Source organism: Danio rerio, chromosome 6, assembly GCF_049306965.1.
Source record: "Danio rerio strain Tuebingen ecotype United States chromosome 6, GRCz12tu, whole genome shotgun sequence".
Classification (NCBI taxonomy): Eukaryota; Metazoa; Chordata; class Actinopteri; order Cypriniformes; family Danionidae; genus Danio; species Danio rerio.
In genome coordinates, this window is record NC_133181.1 from 2,374,102 (window position 1) to 2,395,157 (window position 21,056).

General features: G+C 35.7%; 1 protein-coding gene across 9 annotated transcripts; it reads right to left on the reverse strand.

The window, feature by feature from the left end:
* Positions 1 to 790: 790 nt before the first annotated feature.
* Positions 791 to 20,065, reverse strand: tgif2 (TGFB-induced factor homeobox 2). Of its 9 annotated transcripts, XR_012407520.1 has the most exons (6): positions 20,028 to 20,065; positions 19,823 to 19,944; positions 12,612 to 12,877; positions 7,577 to 9,465; positions 5,952 to 7,492; positions 4,492 to 5,171 (listed from the first exon to the last, which is right to left on the reverse strand). XR_012407520.1 is itself a non-coding variant. In XM_005168704.6 (4 exons), the coding sequence occupies exons 2-4, from the start codon at positions 19,839 to 19,841 to the stop codon at positions 8,617 to 8,619; spliced, it is 1,134 nt and encodes a 377-aa protein (XP_005168761.1). In that variant the 5' UTR covers positions 19,842 to 19,944; positions 20,028 to 20,065; the 3' UTR covers positions 4,492 to 8,616. The 9 variants fall into 9 exon arrangements, 1 of the variants encoding a protein (XP_005168761.1); XR_012407515.1 differs by adding an exon at positions 791 to 1,713 and having other exon boundaries at positions 4,026 to 5,171; positions 5,952 to 9,465; positions 19,823 to 20,065; XR_012407517.1 differs by having other exon boundaries at positions 4,492 to 7,492.
* Between the last annotated feature and the right edge of the window lie 991 nt (positions 20,066 to 21,056).

A 21,056-nucleotide genomic window follows, 5' to 3' on the forward strand; every position in this document is an offset into this window, starting at 1 on the left:
AAAATGTTATATATATATATTATATGTTATATATTTTTTCATTTAAATTAGAATTTATTTCAATTATTATTTTAAATATTTTTTTAATTACATTTTTAAATAAATTTATTATTTTAATTTAAATACATTTTTAAAATTTAAATAATTTTATTAAAAGTTTTTTAATTTTTAAATTAAAAAATTAATTATGTATGTGTGTGTTTGTATTCAGTTTAATTCACATTTTTTGTTTAAAATAATTTATGGTTATTTAAATATTTCTTTTAAAATGTTTTTATTTTATTTACAATTTTATTTTTTTAAATTTCATTTTTTTACAATTTTATTTTAATTTATAATTAAAATTAATTTTTAAATATTTTCAAAATAAAATTAAGTTACATTTTATTTTAAATTAATACATTTGATTTATTTAATTACCTTAAAGTATTTAAATTGTTTTAATTTCATTTGTTTCAATTAAAAGTTTTACTTTATTTTAATTATTTTTCAATTTCATTATATTTCTGTAATTAAAAAAATACATCTATTTGAAACAATTTAATTCTTAATTTTAATTACACACACACGTACGTACGTATGTATGTACGTGTGTGTATGTGTGTGTGTGTGTGCATAAATATATACACAAACGCACACAAACACACATGCACACACACACACAGTTTAAATCTGAAATTATTTTGATAAATTCTGCATATATCATGTATATAAACCCTTCAAATGACAGAACAGAAACTCAGTCATGAAAGAATTAAATCGCATTCAATTACTCCACAATACAAACAAATGAAAAACGAAGCTTTTATTTCTCTGTAATATTTGTACAAAAGGACACCAAATAAAATCTTTAAGGCAGATATTGCACAGACTAATCCAAAGGTTTCTCTAAGGAAGCATATAAGGCACAAATAGCCAGTTTTACCATCCTCAGTTACACACATGATCTTAAAAACTAAAATCCATCACATATTTGGTCGTATATCAGAGGCCTACATGTATTAGATGTACACACAAAACACAAACAAAAACCTGAACGATATCTACAAGCTTCACATTGTCATCGATGAGACTCATTTTTCAATAATAATAATACCGTTGCAGGAATATTAATACCAGTCTTTCTGAATGAGGTGGAAAAATAGAGTATATGAAAAATAAAATATATAGATTTACTTCCAGTACCATCACGGCTAACCAGACTCGTACAGTTTATTAAAGCCTCATGACGTGACTAAAATATAGGAGCACCTTAATGAATACCAGAGTGAATGAAAATCTCCCTTTGAAATATTAGGAAACACTGAAATGAGGAAAAACTACAATAAACAAACCTGAGAGCTATTGAGAAATGTGTACAGTACCACAGAACGCAGCGCAGTTATACAAACCCAGCAGAATTATGGCACATTTGTGAATGACTGAACTAAAAACACTTCATTAAAGGACTAATTCAGGATAAATTCATTACCATAACAGACTAATCTGTGCACGATCTCACAGTTTAATGGAAACCACCAGCGTAAAATCAGTGTCCGAGTAACAAAACTGCTTGTGATCATCACTGGAAGCCATCTTGGGTTCGTTCCTACTTATTATTAGTAAGTTCTGGAAATACATTCACAGATCATCAGAGGAAATTCATCTCTATCTAGAGCAGGGGTGCACAAACTCAGTCCTGCATATTTTAGTTCCAACCCCAATTAAACACACCTGAACCAGCTAATCAAGCTCTTGACATGTATACTTTAAACTTCCAGGCAGGTGTGTTAAAGGAAGTTGGAGTTAAACATTGCAGGACACCGGCCCTCCAGAACCGAGTTTGGACACCCCTGATCTAAACTCTATGTGAAATGCAGCATAAGTCTCAAACTCAGTTCCTGGAGGGCTGCAGCTCTGCACTGTTTTGCTCAGAGCCTAATCAAACACACCTGATGCAACTAATCAAGGTGCTCAAGACTCTTTTGGACAGCTCGATTATTTGCATCAGGTGTGTTTGATTAGGGTTGGAGGAAAACTGTGCAGAGCTGCAGCCCTCCAGGAACTGAGTTTGAGACCTATTATTTAAAGGGATAGTTCACCCAAAAATATAGCTAATTTTCTCTCCCTCAAATTTATTATTATTATTAGTTTTTTGTGTGTGTGTGTGTGGCTGATTTAAAATAGATTTTAGAAACTGGTAATGATTAATCAATGAAATGTTGTCTATAATGTCTATTTTTGGTTTATTCAGGGCACTCTTAAAGAAATTACAAATCTCAAGAGTTATTTTATTTTATGTTAAAAGGCTAGCTAAAATAAAATTAAGACATCCATACTAGGAGAAACAAATAATATGGAGGGACCATGAAAACCTCTCCAAAATGGCTTTCTGTTTAACAAGAGAACGAAACTCAGAGGTTTGTGAAAAGGGCGAGTAAATGAATGCTCAGTTTTGAGTGATCTGTCCCTTTAAGAAAGAAAAATAAAGTCTCAGTGCCTGTATTTTAATTACTTCTCTCAAAATTAATAAAAATGCATAAAAAAAAAAAATGGCTGTAAAAATATATTGCATTTTGTGATTAACAAGTGTTTGTTTGCGGTTGTGAATCACATTATGGGATGTTGATCTCTGCTCTGACAGCACTAGAGTTTAACAAAGTGACTTTTATTGACATTTTAGTAGCTTGAAATAATATACTGTATGAGAAATAGTAATATCTAGAGAAAGAAGTGTGTAAAATGCACTGGTGGTTCATTATAAGGTGTTTGTAGTGTAATATGACACCAATCCAGACAATACAGCACCGCAAACTGCTAAAAATATGCATAAGTCACTTTTTAAAAAAACTTTAAGGTTAAAAGTTGCAGTAATAATGATCAAGAGCACATAATGCAATTAAAAGATGAGCAAAAATAAATGAATCACAAAAAGCTGCTAATTTAGACAGTTAATAATGCTGATCATCTACTCCACCATCAGAATAATGATCATTCCAGCTTAAATGGAAAAATAAAGCTCCATCTGTGAAGATCATCTTACATGAGAACTGAGGCAAATCGATGGCTGCTCTGCCTTTCAGACGACCTCTCAGACAGACAGCAGACGTGAGAGATGATCCCTGCAGTCTAATCAATTCCCAGAACACACACACACACACACACACACACACACACACACACACACACACACACACACACACACACACACACACACACACACACACACACACACACACACACACACACACACACACACACACACACACACACACACACACACACACACACACACACACACACACACACACACACACACACACACACACACACACACACACACACACACACACACACACACACACACACACACACACACACACACACACACACACACACACACACACACACGATTCTGACGTATAAAGTGCAGAAAGTATGACAGAAACACACGCTGGCGGGAAACACTGAGGGTGTACACTGCAGAAAAACACTTCTTTTACTTACTATTCGTCTTGTTTCTATTCTAAACATTCTGAAATCAAGAAGCATTTTCTAGACAAGCAACTAATATTGACTTGTTTTAAGAATTTAGTCAAAATGAAGCGAGTTTTTCATTAAAACAAGCTAAATTATCTGCCAATGGGGGAAGACAAATAATTGTATATAAAAAAGGAAAAACAAGATTTTGCTTCCCCCATTGGCAGATTTAGCTTGTTTAAAAGAAAAATCACTTCATTTTGACTCATTTCTTAAAACAAGTCAATATTTTGTACTCATCTCAAAAATGCTTCTTGATTTAAATAGGTTTAGATCAGGGGTGTCCAAACTCTGTTCTGGAGGGCCGGTGTCCTGCATAGTTATGCTCCAACTTCCTTTAACACACCTGCCTGGAAGTTTCTAGTATACCTAGAAAGAGCTTGATTAGCTGGTTCAGGTGTGTTTAATTGGGGTTGGAGCTAAAATATGCAGGACACCGGCCCACCAGGATTGAGTTTGGACACCCCTGGTTTGGATATTTGTACTAAAAACAAGACAAAAACCACCTAATAAAAGCTTTTTTTTTTTTTTTTGTCCTGCAGTACAGAAGCAGGACAAAGGGGCTTCTTCAGTAGCAGCTTTCAGGCTAAATAGGAGCAAAGTGTTGAATCTACAAGAGTTTTCAGCCTACAAAAGTGTTGAAATGAACAAGAGTTTTCAATCTGCAAGAACACACGATGCAGCTGGAGTGAGCATTCAAAGCTGCGTGCTGGTCTTTACATTCACTAGAAACAAGCAGAGCATGCATAGACGACTAGAAGAACACTAGTGGATATACTGACGCTAACAGGCAAGAGCTACTGCACTATAAACAACACTGGGCCGTTTGATTTAACTTAATCATGGGTCAAATATGGACAAGCCCAAAGTTAGGTTTAGAAGTGTGATTGAGTTATAAATGTAATTCAAGTTCAATTGAAAATAATAATAATATTAAGTAATGATAATAATAATTTAAAGAGCGGAGCTTGATTTTGACTCAAATTTGGGTTTATTTTTTCCCATTTAATTTAGATTCAACTTTTAAACCCAACTTTTAGGTCCATATTTAACTCAACACTGGGTTAAATATAGACATACCAAACCGTTGGGTTAATCTCTTTCGGTAACTCTTTATAATATAGGAAAGTCAATGATAATGTTACATGATACTAACATATACAATGAACATAGTTGTTCAGCAATTTATTATTGCATTATTAAAGCCCAAACCTGTGCTTGTTAACATTAATGCACTATTAACATGAGCAATACATTTATTAAAGCATTTATTCATATTTGTTGATGAATACAGTAGTTCATGTTAACGGTGCATTAAGTATTGTTAAAAAGCACAGGTTTAGGCTTTATAATATGGGATAGTCGATGATAATGTTTTTACTCATTGCATTATTAAAAGCCCAAACCTGTGCTTGTTAACATGACCTAATGCACCGTTAACATGAACGGCTGCATTTTTCATCAATAAATGCTTTAATAAATGTATTGCTCATGTTATTAGTGCATTAATGTTAACAAGCTCAGGTTTGGGCTTTAATAATGCAATAATAAATGCTGAACAACTATGTTCATTGTATATGTTAGTAAAAGCATTATCATCGATTATCCCATATTATAAAGAGTCACCAAAAGAAATGTAACCCAACAGTTTGCTATGTCTATATTCAACCCAGCGTTGAGTTAAATATGGATAACCTCAATCTTTGGGATTTACTTGCTACTGAAACATACATTCATGTATGCATTTGTTCATGTTTGTTAATAAAAATACAGTAGTCCATGTTAACAGTGCATTAAGTATTGTTAGCAAGCACAGGTTTAGATTTTAATATACAATGAACCATAGTTGTTCAGCATTTATTATTGCGATATGTTAGTAAAAACATCACTGACTAACCCATGTTATAAAGAGTTACCGAAAGAAATTCAACCCAACAATTTGGTACGTCCACATTTAACCCAACATTGAGTCAAATATGGATGAAGCCAATCTTTGGGATTTTTGGGGTGGGATTTACTAACACGACCAATACATTCATTAAAGTATTTATTAATGTAGTTCATTGCAGTAGTTCATGCAAGTAAACCCCCCAAAAATAACAAAGATTAAGGTTATCCATATTGGACTCAACGTTGTGTTAAATATGGACATACCAAACTGTTGGGTTACATCTTTCGGTATTGCTTTATAATATGGGATAGTCAATGATAATGTTAAACATAATAAATGTTGAACTATGGTTTATTGTATTGCATTATTAAAACCCAAACCTGTGCTTGTTAACATAACTAAATGCACTGTAACATGAGCTAATGCATTTGTTTATGTTTATTAATGAAAAACAGAACGTATTGTTCATGTTAGTAATCCCTCATACTCAACGTTGGGTTAAATATGGTAATACCAAACTGTTGGGTTACATTGGGTTTACATTTCAATGATAATGTTTTTACTAATATAATAAACGTTGAACAACTATGGTTAATTGTATTGCATTATTAAAACCCCAAACCTGTGCACTGTTAACATGAGCTAATGCATTTTTCATTAACAAACTTGAACAATACATTCATTTATACATTTGTTAATGTTAGTAAATCCTAAAGATTGAGTTCATCCATGTTTGACCCAACGTTGGGTTAAATCAACCCAACATTTAGTTCGTTTTGGAGTGTATAAGAGTATTTAGCAAGAGCACTGCAAGGCCACGATGAGCTGAAAATCTCTTGGCTGTTGTCGGTAAACCTGAGATGCGCAGGTTTCCTGGAGTTTGGAGGTCGCTGGTTATATTTGCACCTGACAGAAGGTCTACCTGTCGTCCAGAGTCTGAAATGCTGGATTATTATTGTTCACGAGCATTCACAACGGATGCCCTTTACATTTCATGTAGTGTTTTGTTTTAAAGTTAAAAGGTTTTGCTTTAAAAAAAAAAAAGTTTTAAAATGTCTTTTGAAATACAGACGAGAGCAGAGAGAAGCTTCACTTCTCTGCTGAAGGCGAAGCGGATACATAGCAAGATCCGTCGCTCATTAGACTTGTGAAGATGATGAATCAAATACAGAAAAGATTCATGAATCAATTGAGATTTTCTGAATGAGTCGCTATTCTCTTTGGAATTGATTTTGAGCTTAGTTTTTAATAGCAGATAGGGTGGCTTTTTGCAAGAGTTTATGTTCTAGACTAGTTTTTTTAGCATCAGATGGCGCTCTAGGCTAGCATTGTAACATCAGACAGCCATATTGGCTAGCTTTTTAACATTAGACGGTGCTCTTAGCTAGCTTTTTAACATCAGTTGGCACTCTTGGCTAACATTTTAACATCACACGTCACCGTTTACTAATTTTTAGCATCAGATGACACTCTAGGCTAGTTTTGTAACATCAGATGGCCATATTGGCTAGCTTTTTAACATTAGATGGTGCTCTTGGCTAGAATTTTTAACATCAAACAGCGATGTATGCTAGTTTTTAGCATCAGATGGCATTCTAGGCTTGTTTTATAACATCAGATAGTGCTCTTAGCTAGCCATTTAATACAGATGACGCTCTTGGCTAGCTTTTTAAACACCAGACATCGCTGTATGCTAGTTTTTTTAAAACATCAGACGGTGCTTTTAGCTAGCTTTTTAAGATCAGAAGGCACTCTTGGCTAGCTTTTTAACATCAGCAGTGCTCTTGGCTAGCTTTTTAACATCAGACAGCGCTGTATGCTAGTTTTTAACATCAGATGGCCATCTTATCAACATCAGACAGCGCTCTTGGCTAACTTTTTAACATCAGATGGTGCTCTAGACTAGCTTTTTAACATCAGACAGTGCTCTTGGCTAGCTTTTTAACATCAGACAGCGCTGTATGCTAGTTTTTAACATCAGATGGCCATCTTATCAACATCAGACGGCGCTCTTGGCTAGCTTTTTAACATCAGATGGCGCTCTAGACTAGCTTTTTAACATCAGACAGTGCTCTTGGCTAGCTTTTTAACATCAGACAGCGCTCTATGCTAGTTTTTAACATCAGATGGCTATCTTTTCAACATCAGATGGCGCTCTTGGCTAGCTTTTTAACATCAGATGGCGCTCTAGACTAGCTTTTTAACATCAGACAGTGCTCTTGGCTAGCTTTTTAACATCAGACAGCGCTCTATGCTAGTTTTTAGCATCAGATGGCCATCTTTTCAACATCAGGCGGCAATCTAGGTTAGTTTTTTTAACATCAGATGGTGCTCTTAGCTAGCTTTTTCAGATCAAAAGGCACTCTTGGCTAGCTATTTAACATTAGACAGCACTGTATGCTAGTTTTTAACATCAGATGGCCATCTTTTCAACATCAGACGGGGTTCTAGGCTAGCTTTTTACCATCAGACGGCGCTCTTGGCTAGCTTTCTAACGTTAGACAGCACTATGCTAGTTTTTAACATCAGACAGCGCTTTAGGCTACTTTTTTTAGCATCAGACGGCACGGTATGCTAGTTAAGATCACATGGCACTCTCGGCTTGGTTTATAACATCAGACGGCGCTCTAGGTTAGTATTGTAACTTCAGATGACATTGTATGCTAGTTTTTAGCATTAGATGGCACTTTAGGCTAGCTTTTTAACATCAGCCGGTGCTCTTAGCTAGCATTTTATTATCAGATGGCGCTGTATGCTAGTTTAACATCAGATGGTGCTCTAGGCTTGTTTTTTTTAACATCAGATGAAGTTCTAGGCTAGTGTATAACAGCTGACTGCGCTCTAGGCTAGCATGTAACCAATCACAGACACTCCCAAAGCAGTGTGCTTGTGCATATGGTTGAGTTATGCATTTTAAATGGTCACATGTACTTGCAAATGTCTTAAATCAGTGTAAACACGGCTAATGCAAACAGCGCCAGCTGTTGGCAAAACTCAGAACTGATTCAACACAGAATCACGACTCATTCAGGAAAATTTCACAATCATTTCTCCATTGGATATACTCCCACAGTGATCCATCATCAGGACAGGTTTGAGAGGCACGTCCCAAAGTTTTTCCATTTAGTCTAAAAGAGTATCGAGAGAAAAAAAAAAAACAAGAAGTCCGAAAAATAAAAATAAAAAGAGCGTCATTCCTGGCCTGGTCAGTTGACCGCCTCTGTGACTGTATTATGCACATACTGTGAAACCCACGCGTGTGAAACTGCACTGGATCCCGGAGCAGACCCCCGGACGCTCCACATCCCAGATGACGTAAATCCCACCGATTCTGGAAGATTCTTCCCAATAATATTATCCGTGCTCAGATCAACAGGAAGACCACTGAAAGAGTGGCTCATAACAGGAACAGACACCGGTAACACTGCATTCTCCACTGCCGTAGATTCAGATTCATCCCTTGGAGGTGTTGAGATGGATCTGTCCTCACTCAGGACGAGTTCTCTTGAGTTCTCCTTTGGTTTTGTGGTTTGCTCTTTTTGTTGGCTGTTTTCTTGCTCGGCTCTCTGTAGCGCTGCGTCCACCAGAAGCTTCAGATCGCTGAAATCTTGAGGACAAAGGTCTGGAGGAGTTGGAGGAGGAGTGTTTAAGAGCACTCCAATCGGACTCAAACTCGAGACGGATGTATTAGACAATGGGATGGTGGTAAAATGTTGATCTTCTCTCCGATATCCAGCTAAACCCTCCCTTCTCAGTAAACCACGCGTGTCCAGCTGCATCAGAGCCTGAACACTTCCATCTTGGTTGCCGGATGATGGCAAGCAACCGGCTCCTGCTAAAATTGCAGTCGCAGTATTGCCTAGCAGTCTTAAATCCAGTGTGGGGGCGGGGCAAATGACTGAAGGGCGTGGTAAAGGGGTGTGGCATTCTGGGGAGGCGGATCTGTCAGGTTTGCTGGTGCGTCGTGACATTGTGAACTGAGTGGGATCTTTGCCGTCTTTCCGGAGCAGGTCTGGCAGGAGCCTCCGGCGTGCGTTTATGAACCAGTTACAGATCTAAAAATAAAAAAAGTTAAGAGTTAGGAGCTTAATACATCATGACAATTTGTATATTTAAGTTTAATTTACAATATGTTAAATAAGTGAAGTTTATTTATAAACTAATTTCGAGAAGATCACATGCTTATGATTGCTTGTAGCCGGCCCAGCATCATTCAACTTATGATGCACCAATCAGACGATTCCTAAGACACTATAAAATACCCTAAATTCCATTTAAAAGCCATTTTTGTTTTAAAAAAATCCACCCCTACTCCACCTTTTTGAAATCTACCTGAGCTCAAACTCCCCTCTCGCCTTGCAAACAGGTGGAAGCCCCGTGCTCGAGGATCTTATGAGCACAGGTCTGTATCCCGGGACAGCATGCCAAACAAGCTTTATAATCAATAATCAGTTCAGTGTGAACTCTTGAAAACCAGTTTATAATATGCTTGGTGATTTTGCTTTTCATGTTTAAGCAAGTTTATTCTAACCATCTCCAACAGAATTAATGTTTTATAACAGTTTATAATTCTGCAACACTAAGTAAATGCATTTGGGTGAACTACCCCTTTAAATTACTGTACATATCCTCCACAAATCACGTCTGATGTGACGAGGCATCATGTTGATGGTGATATATTCTTTTGGTTTGGAATAAAATGCAAACGTGCATCATTTGACTCGTGCAGTGGATCCCCCTGCTGGCGGCTCGGTGAAGCGCATGCTGTGTCAGTCAGACTCAGACATGCAGCTGCCTCTCATGCAGAGCAGAGGAAACATGCAGCACATTCCTGCGCTCTGACAACACCAGCAAGGACAAAACACAGCGCAAAGCTCTCTGTGAGAAAGTCAGAGTCTCTGAAGAGCAGAGCCAAACGCATAAATCGAGAGCAGGTCACACACGCACAAATAAAACACCTATCCAGATCTTTGGCTCAATCAGGCAAAAATATGATCAGATTTTGTATAACAGTAATGTGTTTCTGTTATAAAGATAGCCTTTTGTGCCAATATGATACAAAAAAAAAGTTATAATTAGCATTAAACACAGAAAACCCACATAATTAAACCAAATCTGTGATTTATCCCGACTTTTCCCACATCTTCTGAAGCCATATGATTGTAATAAATAAAAGCCAAATTTGTGCTAAGATTGATCATACAAGCATTTTAGTTGTTTTATCTTTGAGCTTGAAAACGTTCTCATTGTGTCATTATAACTGCATGGGAAATACTGAAATGGTGAGAAATATTTAAGGACAGTTTGCATATTTGATTTTGAATTTACAATGCGTTTATGTTCATGTTAAGAACTTACGATACTGAAAACTATAATTTAGGCGTAACTGCATGGACAGTTCTCATGTTTAACCCTAGTGACAGGGTTCTTACACTTTTTCCGACTTCAAATTCCAGCACTTGAAGCACTTTCAACGTGCATTTGTTTGCTTTTCCAGCACCTAACAACCATGGTGAATTACCTTTATATACACTGTATGTACTTTACATTTAAATTCATTGTGCTATTTAAAAAAAAAAAAAAAAAATCAATATGACATTTGAACTTAAATTGGTGAATAATTTGGAGCATAGATTTATTGGTATAGTTCACTTAAAAATAGTGAAAAAAAAAAAGCTCAAGTATTGGATGACGTATATTTTTAAGTTTGGTCTCTTTCTACCTAAAGTTGCCATCTCAAAAAGTGAACTTACAGTCAGATTTTGTTAGGGTGTAGTAGCAAGTTGACATGTCTGTTTTAAACCATTCCTGAGCGCTTCGTTTGGCATTTTTCAGCATGAATGTCGCCTAAATACTCGCATGCAGTGAACATTTTGCAGTGAAAACTGTTCGCACGGCGGCAATTTTATGCACTCTTTATGCACAAATGTTCCCAAATATATTTTGAGCTCGCATAGATAATTTTGGGCACATTTGCAACAAAGACGGTAGCAAATACAAGCTCTGCAATTTCAAATTCAAGCAGATTCAAGCATTTTGTCCAAAATCCAAGCACTTTTCTAACCTTGAAAACATTTTATTAAAAATCAAGCATTTTCCAGGATTTCCAGCACCCGTACGAACCCTGTGAACAGTTCAAATTGACTTTGCTTATGTTCAGGATGACAACTGAATTAAACTGCTGTAAAAATGCATCAGATATAGATATATATATATATATATATATATATATATATATATATATATATATATATATATATATATATATATATATAGATAGATATATAGATATAGATATATATATATATAGATATATAGATATAGATATATATATATATATATATATATATATATATATATATATATATATATATATATATATATATAATTCCTTTAATTAAATCTGTTAAATCAACCTTCGTCCTGAGTAAAACTACTAAATTTAGAAGATTACAGCATTAACTATTTAATTGCCAAATTCATAAATGAACTATTTAATTGCCAAATTCATAAATGACATCACTGGATCGGTGAAAAACAAAACAAAAACAAAATTAGGTATTATTAATATAGAAAGGATTGAGGACTGGGTTTTTAAAATCTTTTAATCAAATTCTTGGACGTGTTAAATAATGTCGCCTTTTTTACACATCGTTTTTGATTAATTTTCATTTGTTTCTCCCTAATTTTCTGTTGTTGGCGGTTTTTGCCCCATTGACTTCCATCTTCTTTGTTTTTGTTTACTCCATGTAGTTCTGCGGCATAAGTGTTTTAGCAGGGTTGGAACTAAACTGTGCAGAGCTGCGACCCTCCAGGAACTGGCTTTGACACCTGTGGTGCAGACGATTTATAAATGCAGCTCTAAATAATTTCACTGAAAATGCACAGGAAAAAAATAATTAGGTCTAAATCTCATTTCATCTTTTATTTTCAACTGGTACATTACAATAATGCTGAAGACAAATAAAGGCAATTTTCAAAAGAATTATATTTAGGACACTTAAAAATGGTTTGGAACTGTGAAATTTCACACTTAATTGTTGTGTTTGTTATAAAATCACAGATTAGGTTGAACTATCTGGTTTTCCCTCGGTGTTTAATGCTAGTAATTTTGTGTTTCTGCCATATTTAACACTTAAGGCCATCTTCAACAGAAACACACTGTAATGCAAAAATCTGCAGAAGTGTAAAGTGTGTGTACCTGTGAGACAGAGAGATGCGTCTGTCCGGACAGGCTCAGTTTCTCCTGTTCTGACGGATAGGCATTAAAGCGATGCTCGTACAGCCAGTCTCTCAGAACCTGAACCGACTCTTTGGGAAGGTTTCCTCTCCGCCGGCGTTTGGCAGAAGAGCCGCTTCTCCTGCCGCTGGTGGACAGATTGAGCGGGAATCCGTCACTGTCTTCACACGGGTCACTGTCAGACATGGCAGAAAACTCGGTGTCTCCGTGATGATCCTCCTCAAACACTAAGAAGAACACGACTCAACATCAGTGGACTTACAGAAACAGCAACAACAAAAACAACAACACAAAAGGGATTAAGTGCAATACGGGTAATATATGCAACTTGTGTAATATACTCTCACCGGCCACTTTATTAGGAACACTTGTCCAACTGCTCGTTAACGCAAGTTTCTAATCAGCCAATCACATGGCAGCAACTCAATGCATTTAGGCATGTAGACAGAATGGGGAAGAAAGGTGATTTAAGTGATCACTATTAAAGTGAACAATAGAAGATTGGAGAAACGTTGCTGCTCTGATGAGTCTCCATTTCTGCTGACACATTCGGACGCTCAGGTCAGAATTTAGCCTCAACAACATGAAAGCATGGATCCATCCTGCATTGTATCAGTGGTTCAGGCTGGTGGTGGTGGTGTAATGGTGTGGGGGAGATTTTCTTGGCACATTTTTGGGTCCATTAGTACCAATTGAGCATCAACGCCACAGCCTACCTGAGTATTGCTGCTGACCATGTCCATTCCTTTATGAGCACAGTGTCTCCATCTTCTGATGGCTACTTCCAGCAGGATAACACACCATGTCAAAGCTCAATCATCTCAGACTGGTTTCTTAAACATGACAATAAGTTCACTGTACTCAAATGGCCTCGCCAGTCACCAGATATCAATCCAATAGAGCACCTTTGGGATGTGGTGGAACGGGAGATTCACATCATAGATATGCAGCCAACAAATCAACAGCAGCAAAATCTCTGAGGAATATTTCCAGTAACTTGTTGAATCTCTGCCATGAAGGATTAAGGCAGTTCTAAAAGGCAAAAGGGGGGCCAACCATATACTAGTAAGGTGTACCTAATAAAGCGGCCGGTGAGTATATGTAAATTTATACTCCAATATGTCGATTTATATTGCAATATACATGCATTTAAATATCCTGTGCAATATATTTAGTCATTGGATATTGATATGCATCACTGTTTTACAAGTATTTTATGTTGGGTGTAATCTCTCTCTTGCATCTACAGCACCAACAGCAGAAAAACTTGGCAGGTTTTTTATCAGTATAGTTAGGTTACTAGCTAAAATGGCCCCAACGTTAGAAAAAATCTATTTTAAAGGTTGTAAACTTCACACGGGTCAAATTTTGAGTTTTAAAATCATTTTTACACAAAAACTCCTATAGCAGATTCGCACATAATACAACACACACACATTTGTTTTTGTGAAAAGTGGGGACATTACATAGGTTTACATTCATTTTATACTGTTCAAATCATATTTTGCATTTCCCTCACTCCACTCCTAAACCCATAACAGGAGACTGTGTGCAGCTGACGTACAAAGTGCAGAAAGTATGACAGATTCTGTTTTACCTTTCATGAAGACCGTCTTGCTAAAAACATATGCAGGTACTTTTATCATTCCAAAATACACCCTTTACTGTGATTCAGGGAGTGTTTGGTGATTAAACACCGCACACTGATGAGGAAAAACCTAGATATTCACAGAGTTTGAGATAAGCTGGTTTCTTCATGCAAAATAAATTTGAGGATTGAATTGAAATTGATCTGCTTTATTTTAGAGATTTAGTGAAACCACTGGTTTTAGGATGATTGGTGTAAACTGAACTGTAAGACACTGAAGGGTTGGCCAGCACTCTTATCATTCCTGACGTCAACAACACAGTCTTTGAGTTGTTTTGACTGCCAAACAACAACCAGCAGCGACCAGTAAGAACCAGCGCATCAGCTGTTGTCTTCCGGCTGAATGCTCCCGATGTGTGTGTGTGTGTGTGTGTGTGTGTGTGTGTGTGTGTGTGTGTGTGTGTGTGTGTGTGTGTGTGTGTGTGTGCTTTAAAAGTGTCCTGCAGAGAGCTGTGTTTGACTGCTCTGCATTTACACATCAAAAGACTGAGTGTTGACTCGGAGGATCTCCTGCATTCACACCTCCACACACACACACAGGGAAATCACACCGCTCTGAGCCCCAACAGGACCACAATCTACTGTCTTAACCTCACAATGAACATTATCATCAAGCATTATCTGACCGTCATTAACACCCAACAAAGCCCACATTCACATTAAACTCATGCAAACCCATGTGAATACAGCCACAGACAATGCTGAAAATGTGGATACTGTGACACAGCAAAATCTTTTAAGGACAGAAAATTTAGTAGCATGGCTTTGCAAACATTCAGAAGTGTTTCTTTAACAATGAACCAGCAAATCAGAGCATCGTGCAAAACTCAAGACTGGAGTAATATGCTGAAAATTCAGCCTTTAATCACAGTGATAAATTACATAACACTATGTGTTCACGTAGAAAGCAGCTATTTCAGTTTGTAATCATTTGTTAGCATCACATTTTGTGATGTATTTCTATTGTTCCTCTCATTTTGGAAAGATGTTACACATTCTCACAATAAAAAGGTATACTGTGGTACATATAATGCTCCTTAAGCAGCAGGTTTGTACCTTTGTAAAAGTTGTACCATATATAGTAGAGAAAACACCTCTTATGATACTGATCTGTGCCGTCTATGGTATACAATTGAAACAAAAGGTACACAATTGTTCTCAGAAAAAAAAAAGTGTTGGACAACTCCTTTATTACAATATCTATCAATGAAAATAAATATGATTGGAAAGGCAAAGTGATTTTATGAGTCATTTTCATATTAAAACATGAATCATCATATAAAAGCATGCGTTTAAAGAAACTCAAACAATAATTATTAAGCTCTATAATACAAAAACAACTGTGTAAAAACACAAACGTGTGAAAACTTGAGAGGAAAAAAAATGCTTTATATTGTAGATGGGAGAATGTGTTACTGTAACATTTGTGTTGTGAAATGTTTAGCAAAAATAGATCTTTTGATTTATGTTTAAGTATTTTTTATTATGTATTGTAAATGGAAAAGGTGCAATTAGACAAAAATAAACTTTGTTTTGAAATAGTTTAGAAAATGCATTTAATGCTTATAAAGCAAATTGCCTTTAAACAGTTCTTCAAACAGAAGAAACACATTTGACTTGGTAAAGGTACTAAGGGTTTTGTCACTGTAGTGGTGCCTTTATGGATTAGATTTGCACCACTGATGAAGGTACACTGTTGTATCTGCAGGTTTTAAAACTAAAAGGTAGATTTGGTTTCCCATTGTACAAAACATGTCTTTAAAGGTACAAACCGCATATGCAGATTATGCACATAAGTTTCTTTGTCATATGTCTGTTCCATAATAAGGTACTGCCCCAGAGACAAGTGTTTGTACCTTCTTTGGTACAACATTGTACTGTATTTTTGAGAGAGCATAGTAAAAAGAAATCTAGTTATGACAACATTTGTTTTTAGTTTATTGTAACTTAATAAACCAAGTTATTCATGTTCTAACTTAATAATACAAGTTACACAAGCTGTTCTAAGTCATGTTACTGTAATGTAAGCACAAATTAATCAAAGATTTTTTTTTTTCATTTATTTTTTCAGTTTCATTGTGTAGGCATACTGAACTGTTAAAAAATCTTAATGTAGCCTAAAACGTATCATTCAACATTGATTTGAACTTATTCATCTCAAGTTTACGTTGTCTGAAAAATAACAAAATTAAAATAATTTAGTAACAAAAACTGATGTGAGACTAAAGACAAAAGTTCAGCTTACAATTACATTATATTCACTTAGAATACAGCCAATTTAATTATGTCAGAGTTTAATGCATTCGTTTAACATTCATATTTTGGACTAAGAATTAAACCAAGCAAATAAACTCAACAAGCACCTCAAATATTATTATTTTTAATCAAATTGTAACAATGCTAAAACATCAGCTTCAAATCACAGTAACAAAAACATTTTGATATAATTCATAAACATTGGTGTTTTTGCTTTTTGTATACAACAAGTCCTGAAATTAACAAGTGGGTTAAAGAAAAGGCTAATAGAATCAGTACAAGTGCCTCAAATACAGTGTAATATATTAATAAAACGCATGTAAATAGGATAGGTATTCTGTTTTAAGAGATTTTGAGGAATACCAAAAACCTGTAACCATTAACATCCAGGACTTTTCCTACTATGGATGTCGGTGGTTTTCAGCTCTCTTCAAAATATCTTGTGTCCAGCAGAAAATAAAAACTCAAAGGTTTGGAGTCACAAAATTGAGCACATTTCATTTTTGAGTGAACTACCCCTTTATATATTAGTGTTAACAGTACTTAGTGCAAGATCTCCTTTAACTAATGCAGGAATGTGAAGGCACGGTTTTATTCAAGTCACACTGCAGTCCTGAATATTGCATTTTTTTGGTAGACACATGGTTTTGGTGGTTGTGGGAAAAGCACAGCTTCATTTACGTGATACTCAAACTCTGTTTCAGAGACACATGAATCAGACACACTCCAGCAGCTCAGAGTTTCTTTCTCCTGCTGAAACCTGAAGCCATAAAGAGAAGCTAAAAATGTGGGAGTTCCTGAAAGCCACTTTAACAAAGCAGAGTGTGTGTGTGTGTGTGTGGACATCCATGCTACAGTCTCACTGTTTCACATTTCATTTGTAGCAATACACAAGTTCATGATAGTTTTACATGCAGAATCTAACGTTTCAGATTTATTGTAAATGTAAGAGGAAACAGCAGTTGGAAAAAGTTCCAGCCTCTTAAAGTATAAACAAACTAATTTTGAGTAGACAACTTCCATTTAAAGGGACAGTTCACACAAAAATGCCATCATTCACTCGTCTTGCTACAAACCAATTTGGAGTTTCTTTCTTCTGTTTAACAAAATAGATTTAGAAAAATATGTTATAAACCTATAACCATCGACATTCATAGTAGGGAAAATAAGTATGGAAGTTAATGGTTCCATCTCCATCTAAGTGATTACACATTATGGTAAAGTAGTTGGACAACTTTTGGATTACATTCAGATTACTTCTGTTCTATAATGTTTCCATCCAAGAGATTACACATGGCAACGTAATCTGACTACTTTTGAGATACATTTAGATTACATTTGCGCTATAATAAATCTATAATAAATCTTACCATCAAAGAGATTACACATTATGGTAATGTAAACTGACTACTTTTGGATTACACCTGGATTACTTTTGTACTGCATTAAATGTCGCCATCTAAGAGATAACACATTATGGTAATGTAATCGGACTACTTTTGGATTACTTTGGTCATATGCTACCATAATATATGTATATATATATATATAATATATAATATATATATATGTGCAAGAAATGTCAAAATTAATGACACGTTCTCATGAATGCTTAAATGTTGTTAAAATGTTAAACTACTTTTAAAACATTCAGTTTAACAAGCAGAAATGCATAAAACTACACTTAATCATCTTCCATAATCACTAAAAGCACCAAACAAGTTTCATATTTATTGCAAAAGAATAGGAAAACTGCAGTTCCAGGCTCTTAAAGTATAAACTAACGTTAGAGTTGACAACTTCCATTTAAAGGGACAGTTCACACAAAAATAAACATTCCCATCATTGCATTCATCATGTTACAAACCAGTTTGGAGCTTCTTCCTCTGTTTAACAAAATAAACTTAGAAAAATGTTGGAAACCTAACCATCAGCATCCAAACTTATTCTCTCTACTATGGAAGTCAATGGTTACCGGTTCAATCTCCATCTAAGAGATTACACATTGGTAACGTTATCTGACTTCTTTTGGTTTACATTTAGATGATTTCTGAGCTATAAAAAAATATTATGACTACTTTTAGATGACATTTAGATTACTCTTGTGATATATTAAATGTTAGCATCTAAAAGATTACACTTTATGGTAACAATCTAAATACTTGTGGATAACATTTAAGTTACTCTTGTGATATATTAAATGCTTCCATCTATGACTACACAATGTTAACTATAACACACTACTTTTGGATTAATTTGGTGATATCCATGTTACCCATCTAAGAGTCTACACAATGGTTTCCAACATTTGTCAAAATATTCCCTTTTGTGTTCAAAATAGGAAACTCAAAAGGTTTAGAACCAATTGAGGAGTAGTAAATTGTTATTTTGGGTGAAAAGCTATTTAAATCCCATTTTAAGATTTTGTATTTATGTAATTAGCATGTTTTTATTCACATATACATTTTGAAATGTAGTACATGTGCAAGACACATGTCAAAATATATGACAAGATTCTCATGAATGCTGGAAGTCAACTTTAAAAGGTTGTTAAATGTTAAATACAGACAACTTTGCAAGCAAAAATTCATGAAACTACACTAAATCATCTACCATAGCAAAAATTATTATATAAATTCCACTTTGACAACGTCACTTCCCCTTGCTCATTTACATATCCCACGCAGACATTTAAAAATTACATTTGCAGTCCCAAACAAACACGAGGGTCACATACGAACAAAAAAAATCCATCAGGTGAAGATAATTATATAACCCTCGACGTCAGCAGCATCTTAAACGTCACTCAAAGCAACTTTCTCTTTCCGAAAACGCTTAAACTCAACCGTAAAATCGTTCAGACACGGAAAAGTGTGCTGGCAGACACGAATAAACAAACGGGGCCGTGAAGACGCGCGAAAAAACGCTCTTCAGCAAACAAACAGACGCGCGCTGACGTCATCAGATCACAATGATACAATGTAACAAACGCGTGCGAGTCAAAGAAAGATCAGAGGAATCCGCGTTCGAAAGTCGAATGCTCCTCAGGAACCAGCACAGACGTGAGAAAACAGACAGTAAAGCACAGCGAGCAGCGTGAAGAAAATGAGAACCAGAAGCACATCTGCGTCTCACGCGTTCAGACTGAAAAATCACGCCACGAGCACAGACGTGCAGATGGACAGCGCTCACACACACACACTGAAACACACACTAACTCTCAAACACACACACACGCACGACAGTCACGCACAACATCCCGCCTCACCTCTTTTGTTGGGCTTCATCCTGGTGCAGGGAAATAAAACACACACACTGCTGAAGTTGCTGGTGTGGGAACGCGGCGCTCGTCAGACGGAGTGTGTATTTCTCTCGCTCACACATACACAGCTGTATTGAGTCGGATGAGAGTGAAGCTCCAGTAATCAGCTCATTTACTCATTAGATAATGATGTTGACAAACAGGCGTTTACCTGCAGCTCTGCTCCTCCACACAACTCCAGCGTCTTCTGAATGACAGGCTCCAGGCTCCGCCTTCAACTGCGCGGGCCAATCAAAACCCCGCATCTGCGTGTCATCACTCATTCAAAACTCCCCATTCAAACGCTTTGATTCGTTTTTATTTATTCTCCTTTATTTATATTATTTTATGTATCAGTTTTTATTTAATTCGCTTTTATGCTAAATTTATCCTTCACTGTAAAAATGCTGGGTTCCACACTAGCCCTTCATGTTGTCCCAACACAACTTAATTGTGTTTACAAATTTAAGTGGATTGAACATATAAAACAATTAAGTTGTCCTCAAAAACACTCAACAATTGTGTTGATTCAGTTCATTTTAGATGAGTAGTTTGAACAAAAAGCAGAAAAAAAACACATTTATATATATTATTATAATTATTATTATATTGTATTTTTTTCCAGCGTAGGTTTGATCTTTCTATGGTTGTTACTTAATAATAATAACATTAAAAATAATACTGAACCGAAGAAAAGCTATAGAATCTAAAATAAAATATATAAATAAATTAAAATCTATAAACTGTATTTCTATAGTTCTAGCCACATGAAAACATACTGTAGTAAGTGATATTACATACTAAAGTATTTTTTAATTTGCTACGGCATTACGTAATACTGCAGGTAAACATAAAGTTTATTATACTATAATACACAGCATTACACTAGAGTATTCATTCATTCATTCATTTTAATTTCAGCTTAGTCCCTTTATTAATCAGGGGTCATCACAGCTGAATGAACCGCTTATGTTACGCTGATGCACCCAAAGGAAACCCACGAAAACAAGGGGAGAACATGCAAACTCCACATAGAAACGCCAACTGGCCGGGCCAGTATTCGAACCAGCGACCTTCTTGCTGTGAGTCAATCATGCTACCCACTGCACCACTGTTAGGCCCTATATTAACATGTAATTTATTCATTCATTAATTTTCTTGTCGGCTTAGTCCCTTTATTAACCCGGGGTCACCACAGTGG

Coding starts and splice junctions, on each gene's coding strand:
- tgif2 (XM_005168704.6), bottom strand. Junction 9,466..12,611: donor CGCATCTCTCTGTCTCACAG/GTACACACACTT, acceptor TTTTATTTTTAG/ATCTGTAACTGGTTCATAAA.